At 40.8% G+C, this 19,950-nt stretch overlaps 1 protein-coding gene across 6 annotated transcripts in view; it reads right to left on the reverse strand.

The window, feature by feature from the left end:
• Positions 1–19,950, reverse strand: part of LOC125462072 (golgin subfamily A member 4-like) — a 112,292-nt gene that overhangs the window by 14,632 nt on the left and 77,710 nt on the right. For 5 of the 6 annotated variants that reach the window (XM_059638022.1, XM_059638051.1, XM_048551703.2 and 2 more), the window contains 2 exons: positions 13,522–13,710; positions 115–249 (listed from right to left, as the gene is read on the reverse strand). In XM_059638022.1, the coding sequence (XP_059494005.1) occupies positions 115–249; positions 13,522–13,710 (324 nt within the window). Of the gene's footprint in view, positions 1–114; positions 250–13,521; positions 13,711–19,950 lie in introns of those variants that run through there. The other variant, XM_059638068.1, reaches the window with a different exon arrangement.

Here is a 19,950-nt window from a genome sequence, read left to right on the forward strand (position 1 = left end):
TGAACACGTACCCCCAAAGTATTACTCTGCATCTCTAAAATACTGTTCCAGTGACATTACCTTCATGCCACCATCTCCTCTAAATGCAACGACAAAACAAAATAAGCTGCTTACCTCTGCCTCACAGAAGCCATCCTTTCTTTGTTTTCCATACAAGCAAATTATGTCTCCCTCTTTAAAAGCCAGTTCGTGGCTAGGATGAATGTTGGGACTGTCTTGCAATGGATTATAATCATAAACAGCAAGGAACTAAAAAAAAGAGTATATAAGATGCCAACAAGTTACAATTAAGACTAAATGAAATAATGGACTTAGTGCATCCAACACTTACAAGTATACTTATCATTACTAATGAACTTGGACACTTTATACTAATCTTCAATCATACAGGATTTCCCTAAGAATGTAAGATGCTGACTGATTAATATTGTTTTGAAGAGTCTAACCCTGAAGAAATATGCAACATTTAAAAACGCTCACTGCTGAGACTTTACAAATGGGAGATTTTCTGTTTGCCTGGGATTGTTATTTCTCATGTTGAGATCCTGAAAACCTTTAGGGACACTGACTATTCCTTGAACAAGTCAGAATTTAATAAATGAATAATTAGTAACACTGCAACAATCAATTCAGGAACAAAATTACTTCTGAGAACAGCTCTTTTTAAACAAGGGACAATTTGCTTTCATTAAAAATTTATATGTCAGCTATGTTTGACTGAATTTTTGAATACCCATCACTTTATTTGACTGAAATAGCATCCAGTGGGAAGTACACTTAACATAATTAACAGAGCAATGATAGGGCCAGTAACATTAGGAGTTCTTTTTTATTTTTGTTCACTAAATGGGGGTGTCATTGGCTAGACGAGCATTGATTGCCTATCACTAATCACCCGGAGGGTAGTTAAGAGACAACACATTGCTAAGGGTCTGGAGTCACATGTAAGCCAGACCAGATAAGGGTGGAAAGTTTCCTTCCTTTAATGAACCGAGTGGGTTTTTACTGACAATCAACAATGATTACATAGAATCTGCACAATGTGGAGGCAGACCATTTAGCCCACTGAGGCCACACTGGCCTTCCAAAGAGAATTCCCCCAGACCCTCCCCACTCTACCATATCCCTGTAACCTTCTATTTGCCATGGTAATCCACCTGGCCTGCACATCCTTGAACACTATGAGCAATTTAGCATGGCCAATGCACCTAATCCACACATCTTTGGACTGTGGGAGGAAACTGGAACACCTAGAGAAGCCCACATAGATATGGGGAGAATGTTCAAAATCCACACAGATAGTGACCTGAGGGTGGAACTAAACCCAGATTCCTAGTGTTGGACAGCTGCCCATGATTGACATTAGACTAGATACTTATCCCCAGATTCAAATTTCAATATCTGCCATGGTGGGATTCATACCCATGTACCCGGAACATGGCTTTGGGTAACTAGCCCAGTGGCATTACCCTGAAGCTATCACCCTCCCCAAACAAAACGAGTCATTTGCTTCTCCACAGAGTTGTGAAAGCATTCAAGCACAGAGTTAGGCCAACTGTTCCAAACCAGTGTTTATGCTCCTCCTGAACCTTTTCCTATCCCTCTTGATCAAACATTCTTTTCCATTCTCCATCCCTGCTTATTTAATCTGCCTTTAAGTGCATCTATTCTATTAATGTTAATTACTTTTTATGGTGGTGAATTCCCCATTTTAATCACCAAAATCCTCCTGCATTACTTGCTGGAGTTGTCAGTGACTCTCTTCGGCCTGATTTTCTGAGGAGTGGCATGAAGCACAGCTTGCCCTTTCACTCCATTTGTAAAGAATGAAAGAGCTCTGCATTTAGTTTAATAGCTACTCAGCAGAACACTCCAAAACTTCCGATTTGAATGGATACTTTTACAGGGTTCCAAGTGGTGGGGAAATGCCTGTGGAATCTTCAATTTCCTAGGCAAATCTTTCAGATTCTGCTAAGATTGAGAATCATAAGGTTCCTGTGAACAATTCCCAACTATGCTTCAGAAATGCAGCCATCAGAAAATCCAGCCAGTTATAGTTACAAACTCTGGTTTTAGACTGCCCCACAAATGGAAACATTTTCATGAAGTCTTTCTAACATAGAAAAGATTTACCACAAAATCATTCACGTTAGCTTTTTCTTTTGAAGCTCCATCATATAAAGGACAGTTCATTGCCATCGTGACTGCTGAGTAAATGGCAGAAAATCACAATTCAAATTTGCTAACACCATTTCAAAAATAGATAAGAATTCTTATTTTGAATCAATGAAAGCAAACTTCATGATTTCAATGGTTAAATTGTAAAATTATTCAATCAAATAGTATGAAGTTTTAATTTTAAAAATAAATGATCCCAAAATGATTAGGGATTGCTATGTTAGCATTGGCAGCTGCAAGTTGATTATCAATTTGTATTACTGCATTTAAACCTATATTCAGTCATTCCACAGCAACAGGGAGAAGAACACTTTTTACTTCATCGATGTTCATGGCCTGTTCATTGACACATAGAGGTGAGCATTAATGCCACCAAAAGGGTGAGTTGGGATTGATTCAGAGGTTAATATTTTAAAAGATCGAAAACCTGACTCCAATCTGTCCACTTCCAGTTCAATGGAAGCAGGAGAGATGGAAAGTCACCTCAAAGGGACCTCTGTCCTGCGGTTTACTCCAGATTCTTCCCCGCCTGACTGGAAGTCAACTCTGTTCTATCAGGTTGATCTCCCAATGAGAAATCTGTTAAGGCCAAAAGCCAGGCATTTGTCAAGACCTCATTTGACCAGCATGTTTATACCAGCTCTTTGAAGCCTTTCCAATTAGTCCCAGTATCGTGTACTTTTGCCATGGCCCTGTTAAATTTCCCCCTTCAGGTATTCAACCAATTTTATTATGAAGTTATTAAATCTGTTTCCAATTCCTCTCTGACATTTGTTTCCAAATCACAAGGATTCGCTATACTAAATTTAAAAAAAACATGTTGCCTCTGGTTCCACAGTCAATATTGTCCCCTTTAAATCAATGCTTGCTGGACAGCCAACTCCCTGTTCATGGAAATAGCTTCTCCATCAGAACCCTTCAGAATTCTGAAGGCCTCTGTGAAATCCCACCATCAGCTTGAGTTAATTAGTGGTTGCCTGTGTTAGAATATTGGAGCTAATGAGGAGAACCTTGCCTTCTTGAAACTCCTATTTCTCAGTCTTCAAAGTGAACGACATACCTTTTGAAATTTCAAGCTAAGAAAATGACACAAATGGTCTATTTCTCTAAAAATGGCATTTCACAATTTTTGCCAAGAATTTAAGTTCCCTCTGTGAGAACAGTGTATGGAAGGCATCGACGTTTTAAATTTCTACCTCATGGTTCCAACCCGCTACAATGCACAGTATAATCTCTATGACAGACTCAGGCCCTTATTGAGGTCCCTGGGGGATGTGGTCCCTGCAGGGCAATTGGAAAGTGAGGAAATGTTGGTGTACCAGAAGTCCTAGCTTAATTGCTTCATTAATTTTACCATCATATTGTATTTATTTGTAGTCAGGGAATCCTGTGTTGTCTGTCACTGGCAACAGGCCAATGTCAGAGGAGCCCTGGGCTATGATGACAGCATGGTGAATCTTCCTAAGGTTTCGGAGTAGATCTGTAGCTCGGGTTGTGGATGTTGAGGGTGGTTGGTTCACTGAGCTAGTTTGTTGTTCCGCAGACGTTTCATTACCGTGCTTGGTAACATCCTCAGTTACCCGTACCATCTTGTGCCGTTTTGTTCTGCTGTTTTCCGGGCTTGTGGTTTGTCGATGGGTGGTTTGTGCTTCACGCTGCTTGGTAATACCTGGTTCCTGAGGACATTACTAAGCATGGCAACGAAATGTCTGCGGAACTACAAACCAGCTCAGCGAGCCAACCAACCTCAACATGGTGAATCTTCACAAATTGCTTCTGTTACAACTCTTTGTGAGTCAAGAGATACAGGACTGCTTATCCAAACCCCACCCCACCTCACCCCCAAAAAATGGAGCCCTTGAGCTACTACAGTCCTAACCTCCACCCAAATCTTACTGAAACTCACAGCCCTGGCTACCCACACCCTCTCCTGACCTTCCCATTTCCCAGGTAACTGCCCCCACCACGTCACTATCACCTCAAGACCACTTTTTCCATTGTCTTCCAGGGTTGGTTATCCCTGCTCCCCACCCACTGGCCTCCCACTGTAATATTCCCAGTTCCAGCTGCTGGCCAGGGTTTCTGGTGGCACTTCAGGGACATTCCTGCGTACAAGACCATGCTGATAAAGCCAGCAGGACATCCAGATCTATCCATTTTCTCCCTGCATACCACACACTTTAAAGCTCACATCCTCCTTTTCATTTTTCCAATAAATATACACATTTCCATGTACACTGAAAATGGTCCAACTTCAAAGTTTGAATTAAATCACACAGTAACAAGAGGACAAAAATAAACCTACAAGAGAAACATTAAATTCACTTTTATTTTGTTCTCTGTTACAAATCACAGAAGTGTTTTTCCCCTGCATTTCTTTCGCTGATCTGTACTGCACAGTGATCTGAAACCATTCTGCTGTAATTACCTCTAGTGAGGATCAATACATGTAAAATTTGTGATCTTCCTGCCTTACATTTTGTGAAGGAAATTACTTGAGGGACACCATGGCCCATAACATTCTATCCATTTGGCACAAAAAGACTAAAATAATCTAGAAAAGATGCAACTCTTGTGTTGGTTTGATCAATGAAATTCAAATCATTAACTTCAGGGATTAAGAAAAAATTTCTAAAATATACTTCAATATTTTGAACCAAAATAGGGTTGATTAAATTTATCTTATCCAGAAAACAACAACATAGTGATTAGGTTCTGTCTACTCCCTAATCATGAGTCTCTTAAAATGTTTTTCTGTCAAATTGTTAATTCAAATGCAAAGACTCCTATAAATGGAGTTCCTATATATGAATCACTGTGATAACAATCACATCATTTCCCTCTTGGGGAGTCATTTAGTCACGTCTGCACCTGAATAGACAAACCTATCTAGTTGTACCAGCTCTTTCTTGACCTTGCAACATGACGTAATACACAAAGCTGAAGGGTAACACTCAGAGGACACTGGGGATTTTAATGACCTAGAAATTGGCAGGCATTTCATCGGCTTTTCAGGTACAAAATAATTGCCATGACTCCCAAGATGGCAGGCAAAGCATGTGCCTTTATTAAAGCCAGAACTCTTTCAAGCAATATTTTACTAATGTTACTAATCACACAAAAATTGTCCAGGATGTTCTCTCAAACAGATATTAAATATTTTTAATATACAAATGTTTCAAGTTCTATTTGTAAAATTGGACTCTTCCAAATATAGCCAGTGCTCCATTTCTCCCTCTTCCAGTCATTTAACCCACTTCACAGTCACTAGCCAATAATCTTTTGAGGTCTATTGGAGAGCTGCTATCATTCCTATCTTTTGCTAACAAGTTTCCTGAGGCCTAACGTTGAGCATCCCAGAGCCTCATGACTATTACACATTTCAGAAATTGCTCCCTGTGCTCTGTTTGTGTGGCAGACCAGACTGAATTAACTTCTAGGGGAATGCATTTTGGATTTCACAATCTTCCAACCCCATTAATGAAATTTCTTGACATGGAAAGCTGATTAGATTGAATACAATATCACTAAAATGTATATCTCAAGCTTGTTAGACAATTTTGCAGAGTCTTGAGCTTAAGGCACAGAATGCTTATTTTTAAAAGTGCTAATAGAAAGTCAGTCACAGAAGTTAAATCGAAGAAATTTTACTCTGTAATTCAGTTTACCAGGATGTAATGAAATACTCAGCTCAGTGATCAATGTTGCACCATTAGATACCATCACTGAAATTCTTTGGTTAATGATCTCAATGGTAAGGTCTCAATGCAAAACAGTCCCCTCCAGTACTGACACAGCGTGGAGCTGGAGGAACGCAACAGGTCAGGTAGCATCAGAGGAGTAGGAAAGCTGACGTTTCAGGTTGGGACCCTTCCATCAACTTTCCTGCTTCTCTGATACTGCCTGGTCTGCTGTGCTCCTCCAGCTCCAAAGTGTGCTATCTCTGGCTCCAACATCTGCAGTTCTTACTACCCTTCGAGTGCTGACCACACCTGAATTTGTCAATCAATGGATAGGTGTTCATCTTGGCTTTGGTGCTACTGTTGAGGTCTAAATTCACGCTGGTGGTGGTGGGTACATCGTCACCATTCACTGAGTGCGCTGGCCACCACCTAAACCCCCAGATATGGATTTGCCCCTTTGGGGCAGGATTCATGATTTGGGAGATTTGCCAAAGTTGCAGTCTAACTCCCCCACTAGCAAGGCCCAACCAAAGGTATTCTCTGGACAGATGGGTGAAGACACTGCTACCTCCAATGCTGGCCCACGTTCAGAACATAGGTAGATGGCTACCAAGGCTGGCAGCTTAGAATCCCCTCCTCCATTTATTGGAGCACTGTTCCAATTTTACACCCGAGTGTTAAGCGCCTACCCCTCACATTCTCTATGTAAGCCTGTCATCCACCACCTACACCCATCCACTTCCCCCTCCACACCTCCTTATTCTCCACATCTCTCCTTTGCACCCTCTAGTCTTCATATTTCTCCAATATCCAATTCATATTCTCACGTGCTCACTCATGCAGTTTCCACAATAGACAAGATTCATGAGTCTTATTCAAGCCCCATGGGGGGGGGGGGGGGGGACGGACTCTTAGGAGCTTATAAAACTGTTAATCGAAACTAAAATCACAGTCCTCTTCACAGCTGTGTCATTGATCCCTGCAGTGCTGAATCAATTAGTGGTATTTGGAGCTCAGCCAAATATTCATTAGGAAATTCCAGTACCAAACTATGTCAACTAAACATCTGTTCCTTCAGAGGCTAAATAAATGGTTGATGCATCGATCACTGAAATGATCAAAATTTCAACCAAGCTACAGAGATCAAGATGCAAATTGACACAGTAAAATATGATTTTAAATACTGTTCAATGTAGAAAGGGCATTTCATCTACTGGATAAATAAATCTGAAGACATTTTCACTTTCGTAATGCTAGCAAATTTAATAAGGAGGTTAGTTAGCTCGGATGGCTGGATTACTGTTCTCTGATGCAGTGTAACATCAACAGCATGGGTGTAATTCCTTTACCAGCTTTGGTTACCACAAAGAAGTTTCCTTCTCAACCTTGCCTGAGATGTGGTGGACCTCAGGTTAAACCACTACGAGTCATGTTTCTCTCTCTCTCTCACACTAATGAGAGAGCAGTCCTACGGTTTGGTAAGACTATGGTGAGTACCGTAAATTTAACTATCACTTTCCTTTCGTAAACAAAGCCATATCATTAAACATTGCATCAAAATCATTCTTAACATTTCATACATTATATGTGAATTTCCTAACTACATGAAAGGCTTCTTGGATAGTTCACAGTACCTTTGAGCTGATGGGAGCCGTATCTCTTTCAGAAGTTGGGTTGACACCATGGATACTGCAGGAAGTCAGAAATCACCTCTGCTACAATAGTGGTGTAAGGATTGCTGCATGTGAGCTAGTGATTGCCACTCTTAAAAATACCATATGGTAGAAATGGGGCCAGCATTGAGTTTCCAGTCTATATTTCCCCGTACCCATTAGACAATAAGATATAGAAGCAGAATTAGACCATTCAACCCATTGAGACTGCTCCACCATTCCATCATGGCTGATGTTTTTTTAACCCCATTTCCCTGCCTCCTCCCTGTAACCCTTGATTCCCCTCACTAATCAAGAACCCATTTCTGTCAATAAGTATGCGCAATGACTTCACCTCCACAGGCTTCTGCAGCAATGAGTTCCATCATTCGCTACCCTCTGGCTGACGAAATTCAGCCTCATCTCAGTTCTAAAGGGTTGACCCCTCACTGGATGCTTGTTTGGTGTATGGGGCTAGCAAAATGCAATCCTGGGTCTTGACTGTGGAGCAAATGCTGGAGGTCCAAGCTTAGGAATTCGCTACCACCTCAACAGCACCAGACCACCACTCGCCCCCAATCCTCCCTTGGTCATAACCATTACTCATCACCCTCATTTTAAGGGGCAAGTGGAGGTTTACTCCTTTATTAGGTATTCAGCAAAGCCCTGAAGACCCATTGCAGCCAACAGAACTTCCAAACTACATTTTGTTGGGAGAATGTCAGGAAAACTAAACATATTTACATGCAAAAAAAACAAAGAACTGCAGACGCTGGAGATATGAAACAAACAAGTAACTTAAAATTGCTGAAGAAACTTATAGGTCTGGCAGTGTTTATGGAGAGAAGGCAAAGTTAACATTTGGTGTCCAGGGACCCTCCTCAGTTCAGGAATAAAGGACCCATAGAGGTCATTTGGAGGGCATGACTTAGCATGCAGACATAAGTGACTATGTTACAGGGGTTGAGGGAAGGCTGGATGACGGTGCAAGGTGGCTTGTTGTTGGCATGAAGAGTGTGCAGAAATGAAGGCTGGAAGAATGCTTCAAGTATAATATTTGTTTTTTAGGACCCTGAGGATCCCTGACACATGCTTTCCACCAAACCTTCCTCTGCCACTGGTATTGCTTAGACCTTCTGGGGTCACCTTTCTCAGCTTCACATCCAGTCCAACACATTCCACAACCAAAAATTCCACATCCGGGCAGCCGTTTTTAAAGGCCATGTTAGCAAAACTGGGAATTCTTTTGTCAGTGCAGGTCCAACACAGGAGCAAAACTTCAGGGCAGAGTCTGCATGAAGGAACCTTGTTGTCTGTGCCAAAAGGAGTATTATTTTTTAAACAAAATTGGAAAATTATGAATGAAATGATTCTGACATGTTGTTTTCACTGTAGAAGTCATTAGTTCTATACAGTGTATAGTGGGTGAATGAACATAGAAGTGCCAATACCCTGGTGCAGGGTTATGAGGAGCATAGCAGGCATGGAAGGTATCACCACAGGGTGGGAATCGAGAGACGTGAGGTGGCATGGATTGGGTGTACAAAGTATGCAGAGGGTGACGATGGGTCCTTACAAATGAGACAATGTCACACAGGCATCAAAACGGTCCATTTAAACAGCCCCACCTCAGCGCCCGATATCTCTGGCATCTGCCTTCCACCTCTCTCGCAGTTCAGTTGACCTGACTGCAGCCTGCGCTCGCCACTACCCCTGTTCCCCAACCCTGGGCATTGAGATCACACTCAGGAAGCCACTCTCTCCCAAGAGAGGCACATGTAACCCAACTCCCACCACTCTCCACCTGGAGAGTCAATATCCAGCCTGAGATTGAGCAAGGAGTCTAGTCTGAAAGCTCTGAGGCCGATTATATGTTCTCAACTGACATATCGGCCAATTCAGAGACAGTAAGGTTCCGAGACACAGCAGCAACGTGGGACCTCTCATTGAGATGTTTATTGTTGCTTTTTGTTCCCAAATTCAAGACCAGCTCAGTACATTATCTGTTTACAAACAGGATTTTGCGTAATGGAACTTAAACACTGCTTAAATTCCAAATCCTTTTTCAGCTGGTATCTGGTATCAACCATGGCCAAAAGAAAACTGAAGAGGTCTTCTGTCATTTTCTTCAAAGGAGAAAGCAGCAAAAAACCTCTTAATGTTCACTGTTGCTATGCCTACTGCACCTCATGTAAGTACATTGACTGTCAAAACTATTCCATTACATCAACAAAGCAACAGCTAAAAGGGGATGGAAATTGGTTTGATGGTCTTTTTACCCATTAATCTCCATTATACACCAGGAAGCACAGGGACATAGAAATCACAAACCAGTTTTGATTCATCATTTGCCCACTGTTATACTAATATCCTGTTATACTAATATCTGTTATACTAATATCCCTCCGGGTAGGACCACACTAAGTCATAAACATCACGACTTGACATTCAGACACAATTGAAAAGACACTGTTGGTTTCCAACTACAGTAAACTTCTCTATTGACAATCGGTAGGATTTTCTCAATCAAACAGTCTTTTTTTCTTTCTGGCTCAATAAACCAGGGAAAGTTTAGTTTAGATAGTGATGTCAAAAGATGAGAGGAAGAAATGAAAGTTCACAGAACACAACCCAAACGGTGACGAACACAGAAAGGCTAACATCTGTTTCCTAATTAAATTTTAGAAATATTAAAAATGCCGACAAGGGATTAGAATTTGATGAGTAAATACGGTGGTTAAGATTGTTACAACTATTCAGCTGCAGGAGATAGAACTGCATAATCTCAGCAGCCTGAACCCCTGCATAGTGCAATGAGTAAGCTATATCAGACATGACTGCTTAATGACAGTTCTGCAGCTCAACATGAGAATAGTCATTTCATTTCATAAGACAAAAATTGAAGTGCATTGCTAAAGTTAAAAAAAATTTTAAAATTAAAATCTATATACTCAGAGTTCAAAGGCTTTGAGAAGGTAAACAGATCTGACTAAGTGAAGTCGGATGCAAACATATAGAACAGTCACTCTCATCTCACCTCAGGAATGCAGTTCTTTTGTCCTTGTTTGGGCGAAAAGGTTTTGATGCATTCTGGGCCAAATCCGAACTGAATTTTGATGAGCCCTTTAGACCTGCCAATTAATTGAGGCTTGATAACAGTCAATGACGGCCTCCATCCCTTTGCTGATGACTCAGACTAGATTGTTGGAGACAGTAATTTGTTGCATCGGGTTTATCCTTACAGTTGTAGACTTGACAACCTGGACAAGTACCTACATCGTTGAGTAACTGTCAGTATTTGGAAGCAGGCCATTCAGTCCATCTAGTGTCCTCTGACCCTCCAGAGAACATCCTACCCCGACCCCACCCTCCTACCCCATCCCAGTAACCCTGCATTTCCCAAGGCTGATCCATGTAGCCTTGCAAATCCTTGGACACTATGGCCAATCCACCTAACCCGCACATCATGGGGCCGTGGGAGGAAACTGGAGCACCCGAAGAAAACCCACACAGACACGGAGAGAATGTGCAAACTCCACACAGGCAGTCACCTGAGAGTGGAATCAAACCTGGGTCCCTGGAGCTGTGAGGCAGCAGTGCTAACCACTGAGCCAATGTGGTGCTCTAAATGGAACAAAGTTTCATTAATAATTTTTTAAAAAATGTTGTGCTAACTCAGAGTTCTAAATTACTCTTAAACCAATACCTACCAGTGGAAATAATTAACTGGACTTATAGATCACTACACATGCTACATTTTCAATATTTATTTATCATACAGGAGTTCACGAGTTTGGGACCTAACTTTAGCAGGATTTTACTTGTAGTTTTACTGGAAATTTGTGTCCTTTTGGGTGGTCAGGAACGTTTAGAGGGTGCGTGTATAGAAATTTTTCTTTTTCCGAGGATGATGACTTCAGCTTGTACAAGAGGGCATAGCTACAATTTGAGGGGTGATAGATTTAAGAGGCAGGTTCTTTAACTCAGAGAGTGGTAAGGGTGTGGAACTCAGCCACATTAGGGGCATTTAAACAGTCCTTGGATAAGCATATGGATAATGATGGGATAGTGTAGGGGGAGGGTCTTAGATTAGTTCACAGGTCGGCGCAACATCGAGGGCCGAAGGGCCTGTTCTGCGCTGTATTGTTCTATGTTCTATGTTCTATATTCTATGTAAATCATTAAAATGTCACGGACAACTGCAAAAGGTAATCAAAAAAGGCTATTGGAATGGAAGCCTTTATATGTAGAGGATTAGAATACAAGGGGTTTGAAATCATTCTACAGATATAAAAAACCCTGGTTCAACTATGCCTGGAGTTTTTAGTTCTAGTTCATACACTAGGAAGGATTGGCTTTGAAAGGAGTGCCACATAGGTGCACCAGAATGATTCCTATTCTCTAGGTGTTAATTACAAGGAATGATCACACAAGTTGTACTCCCTAAAGAGTAATTTGATCAAAGTTGTCTAGTTATTAAGACAAATTGATTGAGAAGATAGAAAGGAACTATTTCTGCTAATTAGGAAATCTAGGATAAGCGATATAACTTAAAGATTAGAACCAGGCCCTCCAGGTTTGAAATAGAAACAGAGGGAGCTGGAGAAACTCAGCAGGTCTGGCAGCATTTGTGGAGAAACAGAGTTAACATGATGAGTCGGGCGTGACTCTTCAGAAATGAAAATAAAGGTGGAGAAATGATGTGTTTTGCACTGTAGAAAGGTGAAGGGACAGTAGCACAGAGGTGAAGGTTAGAAGGTGAGGAAGATTAGACATCATAGGTGTCTCTGAGCAAAAAGCAAAAAACACTGTAATGGCTACAGAGAAGTGAGCTAGGTTCAGCATAGGTATTGATAGGAGCCTATAGGTCAGCTCTGCTGAAAACAAAACTAAGAAAGGCAGTCAACTGGGCAGGGTGAGGTGAGGTGGGGAGATCAGTAGGTAGTCTGGGTGCACTGCCTGAAAATGTGATGGCGTCAAGTTAATTAAGGCATTCATCAGGGAATTGGATGATTACTTGGGTAGAAACAGTGTGCAAGGGTATGGAGGAAAACAAGACAGGAGATTGACACCAGGTAACAATTGTTGGTTTAAGAACTGGATATGCTAATGAGGCAAACTCCAAGATGTACACCAACTGCCATATACAGTTCAACACAGAAGCAAACAAGGGCCATGTTACCCTCCAGGTAAATTTAATCCATGCTACTTAATCTTAGTTAGTTACCAGTATCACAAGAAACACAACCTCCAAACAGGAAAACGTCACTGCTAAAACTGGAGACAGAGAAATAATTTTGCAGTATGTTCAGTTTCCATCTGCTAAATTATCAACCATAATACCGAAGACAAATATTATTTATACTTCAGGTATCTTAGCAGAGAAAGTATGAAACAACTTTGATAGCATTAACTCAACATCAGAACTGATTAGGAGTCACCAGACTTGAAATGTTTACTTTTTTCCAGTAATTGCTGCCAGATCTGCAAAGTTTCTCTGGCAATTTCTGTTTTGGTTTCAAATTTACAACGTCTGCAATTCTTTGTTTTATTTCATTATATCAAAGTTATGTACTTGAATTCCAAAGGCTCTTTTCCTACCAATTCCTGTAACATTTTGTCTAATCTTGTCTTTGATTCCTATTCTGCAAATATATTTGCTGCTCATGGCAGAACAAAATATAAAATAACAAAACAACATTTGAAAAATTGAGAGAATTATATTAAGTAAGGCTGTTCAACATAGCCTGTGATTTAGATCACTTTGACACCTTGCTGGTGTGCATGTGATGGAGAATAGCAGAAAGCACAGTGGATATCTTTACTGCAATATTGCATTATCCTTTGTGCTCCATCCATAAAGTGATGTGAGACAATTTACCGCTTAGTATTTCTTTAGTAGGCATTTCCTTCAGGCTTTACACAATTGATACTTCTAATTTTGTGCTTAAGACATGAAGATTTCCAAAAATAGTGTGCATAGACTTTTAGATGAGTATGCAGTGTACCTGTAGCATCTCTGAACTTTTGTTACTTTGATCAGTCAGTGAAGGCAGGGATTGTACTGATACAGGTTTCTCATGTAGTTGGCGGTTCAGAAATAGGACAGTAAGCTTGTCAGAAACCAGACCATTGGCTCCAACTGTTTGGATGCTGACTTGAAATGGCACACTTAGGTCAAGGCCTTCCAGCAGAGTCTGTAACATATAAAGAAGTAATTTAATTTAAAAGTCACTTACCAGATTACAGCCTTTGAAGTCGGGATGGAAAATTCCCTCACCTTTTCTCTGACATTTTCTAATAACTGATTTAGCTAAAATAATTCATCAAGCACGGGTTATAGATTTTGCACAGTACAAAAACTATTGATGGTGACAATAAGACCATTTTTTTCTCACGATGTTTACTCTTCAGCCAATTATTCCAAACATATCTTGGGCCTGGTAGTCATCTGTGGTAAATTTTAAGTCAAAGACTTGGCTGTTTAAACTAAAGATAACTCGCAGCTCTCAAAGTGGAGAGACAGATAAATGTGTGAAGCTGGATGAACACAGCAGCCAAGCAGCATCTCAGGAGCACAAAAGCTGACATTTCAGGCCTAGACCCTTCCCATTATCTCAGACAGATAAATGTATTTTGTATTTGAATTGATTTAGTCTTGGAGCTGAAATTAGCACAATCCCAATTTGGTTGCATTTGCAGTGATTTATCGATATCTCCACTGTTCCATGCTCCCAAGACAACGCCTCTATTACATAAATGAAAATATAACAAAGTCACATCATTTACCCCAAATTGCAGAAGTTCAGGTGATCATATGGTAATGTACAAGATTAATATGCCACAACAGCTTAATCTAGACTGGCAAAAACCTGAACTCGTGTTTCATCTGTGCTATAAAAATAAATGAACAAGATACTTGTTCAACACTTATCTGTGTTGAGTCTAAAGGGCAGAATCTCTTTTAACAGGTGAATTGATAGAAAGGATAAGGAAATAGATTATAAAGAACAAGAAAAACTACTGAGCTATTCACAGAAAATAAGCAGAATACCTAATAACGTAGTGAAACAAATTACTTCAAGGGCAATTTTGCTACACTTAAGAAGAATCTTCTGTAAACATGCAAGACAGAATTAATTTGTTTTTCAGCCAGTTATTTCCTACATTGGTATCAAAATTGGTATCACAATTTAAATACGCTAGATAATACAGTAACAATGAAATTGTGGTATATCACATCCGTGACTTTGGTTCAAACACTCACGAGGTTCCAAAACGCATGAACGATAAGCTCAGATATTTTTCCAGAGAATCAACTGGTTGTCTACAGACGGATCAAGCAAATGATGAAGCCACATTTGCAAATGGGAACTCATTCATTATTTTACCGAATGGAGTCCAGCATCAGTTCATGAAGTACCAGGACTCCCAAGACTGTAGAGAATGGTGGAAGGTGCCTACATACTACTCACACATTGAGGATGATTACCACTCACTGGCAGTAATCATCATGTGAGGAGGATGCTCTGGAATACCCATCAGGGCAAATGCACGTCCTCTTTGGTCAGCCACCTGACAAAAGTTAGATATTGTATCACTCCATTACTTGCTGAGAAAATCTGGCCAGTTTTTCGGCACATGTCAGAAGGGCTCTCCAACATGGGGAAAATAGCCCACAACTGCAATCCTGGCTCCAAATGCAACACTTCTCATTGCTGTGGAGTCTGTTCAAGCTTCACACGTGTGTAATTTCCCAAGACAGCTTACGTTTAACTGGTCAGCAGTCTCGAAATGCCTTTTAGCGGTGGTGGGTGGTTGGGGGGTTGTGGTTGTGGAGGTTGCGTCGTGTGTGGGGAACCCAGACTGCACAGGACACAGCAGGTTCACTCAGTACATTCTGGATAGTCAGGGTCCCCCTGTGCAGGGCTGAGGAGCCCCTCTTAAAATGGTACCAGGCATCCTTTGGGGAAGGAGGCATCAGGTACTCTTTAACAATGAAGTCAGAAAGTCTTTGAGAAAGGAATGGTCAGCTAACCTTTGGGATTGTTAGCAGCAGGGAAGATTGTGTAAGAAGTACATAAATCCCTTGGAAGTGTCAAAATTGTAAAGGATCTAATTGGGGCAGTGCGGTGGTTCAGTGGTTAGCACCACAGCTGCACAGCGCCAGGTTCCCGTGTTTGATTCCAGCCTACGGCAACTATCTGTGTGGAGTTTGCCCATTCCCCGGCATCTGCATGGGTTTCCTGTAGGTGCTCCGGTTTCATCCCACAGTCCAAAGATGTGCAGGCTAGGTGGATTGACCATGCTACATTGCCTATATTGCTCAGGGATGTGTAGGTTAGGTGGATTAGTCATGGGAAATACAGGATTACAGGGAATAAGATTGAGGGGGTGGTAATGGGTCTAGGTGCAATGCTCTTCCGAGGGTTAGTAAAGAATTGATAGGCTGAATGGTCTGCTTCTGCACTGCAGGGATTCTATGACCCGCCAAAGAGTGTCAAACAGTCTAGACCTGTCAAGAACATGTCAAGGGCTGTCAAAATTGTCCAAAACTGTTAGATATGTCAAGATCTATAAAGGAGGACTAAAAAGGGTCAACACTGTGAAGAAGTGTCAAAGACATTCAAGATCTGACAAAATGAGTTTTAATGAATGAGTATTTTTGTCAAGAAACTGCAATGTGTAATATCAACCGCATTTTGTTCTCCTGTGTACACAGGTAGTTGTGGATTGTAAGTGAAGGTGGAGGGGGAATGCATGGTGCGTGAATGTAGGTAGATGGGCAGAGGGGCATAAGGTGAAAGAGGGGGTATGAGGGTGTGGGCAAAGGAGCATAGAGAGTATGAGGAGTTGTGGGGATGGATTTAGAGGGCATAAGATGGCACCGGGGCATGGAGGGGAACTGCACCGTGTCTGGTGGTGAGGAGACTTTGGAGGGTGAGTACTTCATAAATGACTTTAATTCTGAGACATTGCACTGAAGCCTCGAGGTATGCTTTGCACCCGACAATTGGCAACCTCCAGCTCTTCCTCAGTCACTTGATCCGACTTCAGATGCAACCTAAACCTCCCAACACCTCCATAGATCTCTCCTCAACCACATTCAAACTCCCACATCAGGCTGAATGCAAGATATAAGCGCAGCCTTTTTTTTAAAAAAAACAGTTGGCTTCATGGAGCTCGGCATTCTTGCGACAATGACTGACCCCTCGATCTCAGGTTTTCCCACTGGGTTCTCAATCAGTTCGTGGGATCCCGCACTATTTTTCATGGTGTTGACAATCAGCATAGAGCAGTCTTGGCTAACTTTGAGTTCGAATCTAACCACCCCGAGTGGAAAGCTTGGGTAGATTGCTGAATCAGAACTGTTGTTAACAATGTGGCAACAACTTTAGGTAAGGGTTAAAGATTGCTGTCTGGGATTTACTGTTAACTTAAACACATGTCCTTCACTGGTTGGTTTATCTTTAAAATGCATTAAATCATGTAAAATGTGTTGTATTTGCATGCTATATATGAATTCAACTCACCGCAGAACGTTAGGGATTGTCCATTTCAGCTTAAGTACCCTTTTAACAATGCAATATGTATTAACTATTATCAGTCAACATTTGAAAATTAACTATTGCAAGTGTTCTGTCTCATTCTTCAAGTACAAATGTTGTGCAAAAAAATTGTTTCCGTCTTTCCTTTCTCTCTAACTCTTTTAATTCTATCTTTCTTTGTCTCTGTTCATTTCTCTTCCTGTACCCGATTTTGACAATATAATCACACACTTTAATTTGCACTACTTCTCAGTCCTTGTACTGTTAGTGTCATAGAGAATCATAGATGAGTTAAGGAGATACAGTATTCTCTTCACTTGGGGGAGAAAGCCCCAGAAGCCTGTTTTCCCTCATTGCAATGTTAATTTAAAATTTCAGGAAGTTATTTATTGGAAAATACGACCATGGAAAACACAAATAGAATTAATTGAAGAACATACAAGGGGACATAACTGCAAACTGAGAGGTGATAGATTTAAGACAGATGTCAGAGGCGGGTTCTTTACTCAGAGAGTGGTAAGGGCGTGGAACGCCCTGCCTGCCAATTTAGTTAACTCAGCCACATTAGGGGCATTTAAACAGTCCCTGGGTAAGCATATGGATGATGATGGGGTAGTGTAGGGGATGGGCTTAGATTAGTTCACAGGTCAGTGCAATGTCGAGGACCGAAGGGCCTGTTCTGCACTGTATTTTTCTGTGACCTATGTTCTATTGACCTGTACAAATAGATCCAAGATTCAAAGCAGGAAGTTATATCAGAAGGCTCTGGCTGCCAAAATTCTGTAAGCACAAAAATAGTACAGGAGGAAGATTACGTTTTATGGCAAAACTGGTACAAAACCTGGCTCTTGTCATCCTGTTATCAATACAAACTCATGGCTCGACCATCTAATATTTATGAATCCCTGTGCAGTCTTACCTTTCACTAAACTAGCATTTTTTTTAAACAAGGCCAGAATGCACTTTCAACAAATTGCAGTAAAACAAAACAATCACTGTAAATAAATGGACAAAGTCAACTCTGATTAACTGTGAGCTGGTCTTTATTCTACTTCAGGAAACCATGGTACCATAATTTTGGATTTCAAGAACCTGTAAATGGTTCACAAAATATTGATATTTTATGAACTGTGAAACATCTACTCGTTTCCATCAAGTGTTGTTAGATATACTTTTGGAACTTCTGTGTTAATTATCAAACTCTGTTTCAATCATAGTTCTGATGGAAAATTATTGCATTTGTTTAGGGATATTATTAGACTGAGCAGTGCCTGAAAATCTGACTAATTTCTCAGCTAATTGTAATAAAAAAGTATCCATTTGTTTCTGTGGTCTGTTCAAAGAGGTGTGTTGAAAAACTTCAATGGCAAGGCATCAGACTTTCCTTCTGTTCTGAGGAAGGGTCACCAGACCCGAAACATTAACTCTGTTTTCTCCTCCACAGATGCTGCCAGACCTGCTGAGCTTTTCCAGCAACTTTGTTTTTGTTCCTGATTTACAGCATCTGTAGCTCTTTTGGTTTTTTTATCAGACTTTCCTTGGTATTTAAAAAAAATCTGCACTCCCTGAAAGGCTGGACAATTATTTCAGAATTCCCACGGATAAAAAGGACACAAGGAATACAACACTTACAACCTATTAGAATTGAATTCCCAGAACTGAAAAAACGACATGTCAAAATTTTGTATTTTAAATAAAAATAGCATTGCTGTCTATTTATAAAGTATATACATCAAATACCACTGATCAAAAACTACAGTCTATGAAGATGAATGCTATAATCCAGTTCTATTTCAACTTTTGCAACCACACCCCCCACAAAGCATTTCATTATCTACTATTCTTTTCTTCTGGAAGAAACTCAAAGAGGTATCACAGCTAACTGACATTAGCTTTAATTCTATTCAGCATTCTAGCTATTCTTTGATGTACCAGATTTTCAAGGGGATCCTTCCATTAGCTTTTTTCTAACAGGCGCTTCAACTCTCATTTAAATGGTTGTTGACTTGATTGTGACTTAATGAGTGATAGTTCGTCATGCCCCTTGGTAGATAGTTGGCGTTCATGAATCCTGATGGCCAGTTTCGTTCCGGTTTACGCTATGTAATATTTTTGGCAGTCTTTGCACAGTATCATATAAATAACTTTGGTAGTATTGGCGAGTAGTACTGACGAGAATAAATGATTCGACAACCGCACCTAATAGAACCAATGTTATTTACAAGATACCATGCAAAGACTGCCATAGATAACAACATAAGAAATGGAAGCAGGACCTGGTCCATGAGTAGATCGTGACTAATTTTCTACTTCAGGAACAGCTTCCTCTGCAACTACCCAATCCCTGAATTTGACTATCATCAGTCTCTGCCCTGAACAGACAGAATGGTCAAGCACTCATGGCTCTCTCTGACAGAGATTTCAAAGTACGTTTATGGTGAAAGAGGTGAAAGTTGGTGGTCATGGAATGGGGTGCCAGACAAATGAGCTACTTTGTCCTGGATGGTGTCAAGCTTCTTGAGAGTTGTTAGAGCCACACTTATCCAAGCAACTTGGCAGTATTCAACACACTCCTGACTTGTGCCTTGGTAAGATAGTGGAGAGACATTTGGGAGTGAGAACTTCTAGCCTCCAACCCATTTTTTGTAGCCACAAGATTTATATGGCTAGTCCATTTCTATTTATGGTCAATAATAATACTCAAGATGTTAACAGTAGTGAATTTAGCAATGGTACTGCCATTAAACATCAAGGGGTGATCCTCTCTGATGAAGGGTCTAGGCCCGAAACATCAGCTTTTGTGCTCCTGAGATGCTGCTTGGCCTGCTGTGTTCATCCAGCTTCACACTTTGTTATCTTGGATTCTCCAGCATCTGCAGTTCCCATTAT

The sequence above is a fragment of the Stegostoma tigrinum genome, chromosome 1, assembly GCF_030684315.1.
Source record: "Stegostoma tigrinum isolate sSteTig4 chromosome 1, sSteTig4.hap1, whole genome shotgun sequence".
In the NCBI taxonomy this organism is placed as follows: domain Eukaryota; kingdom Metazoa; phylum Chordata; class Chondrichthyes; order Orectolobiformes; family Stegostomatidae; genus Stegostoma; species Stegostoma tigrinum.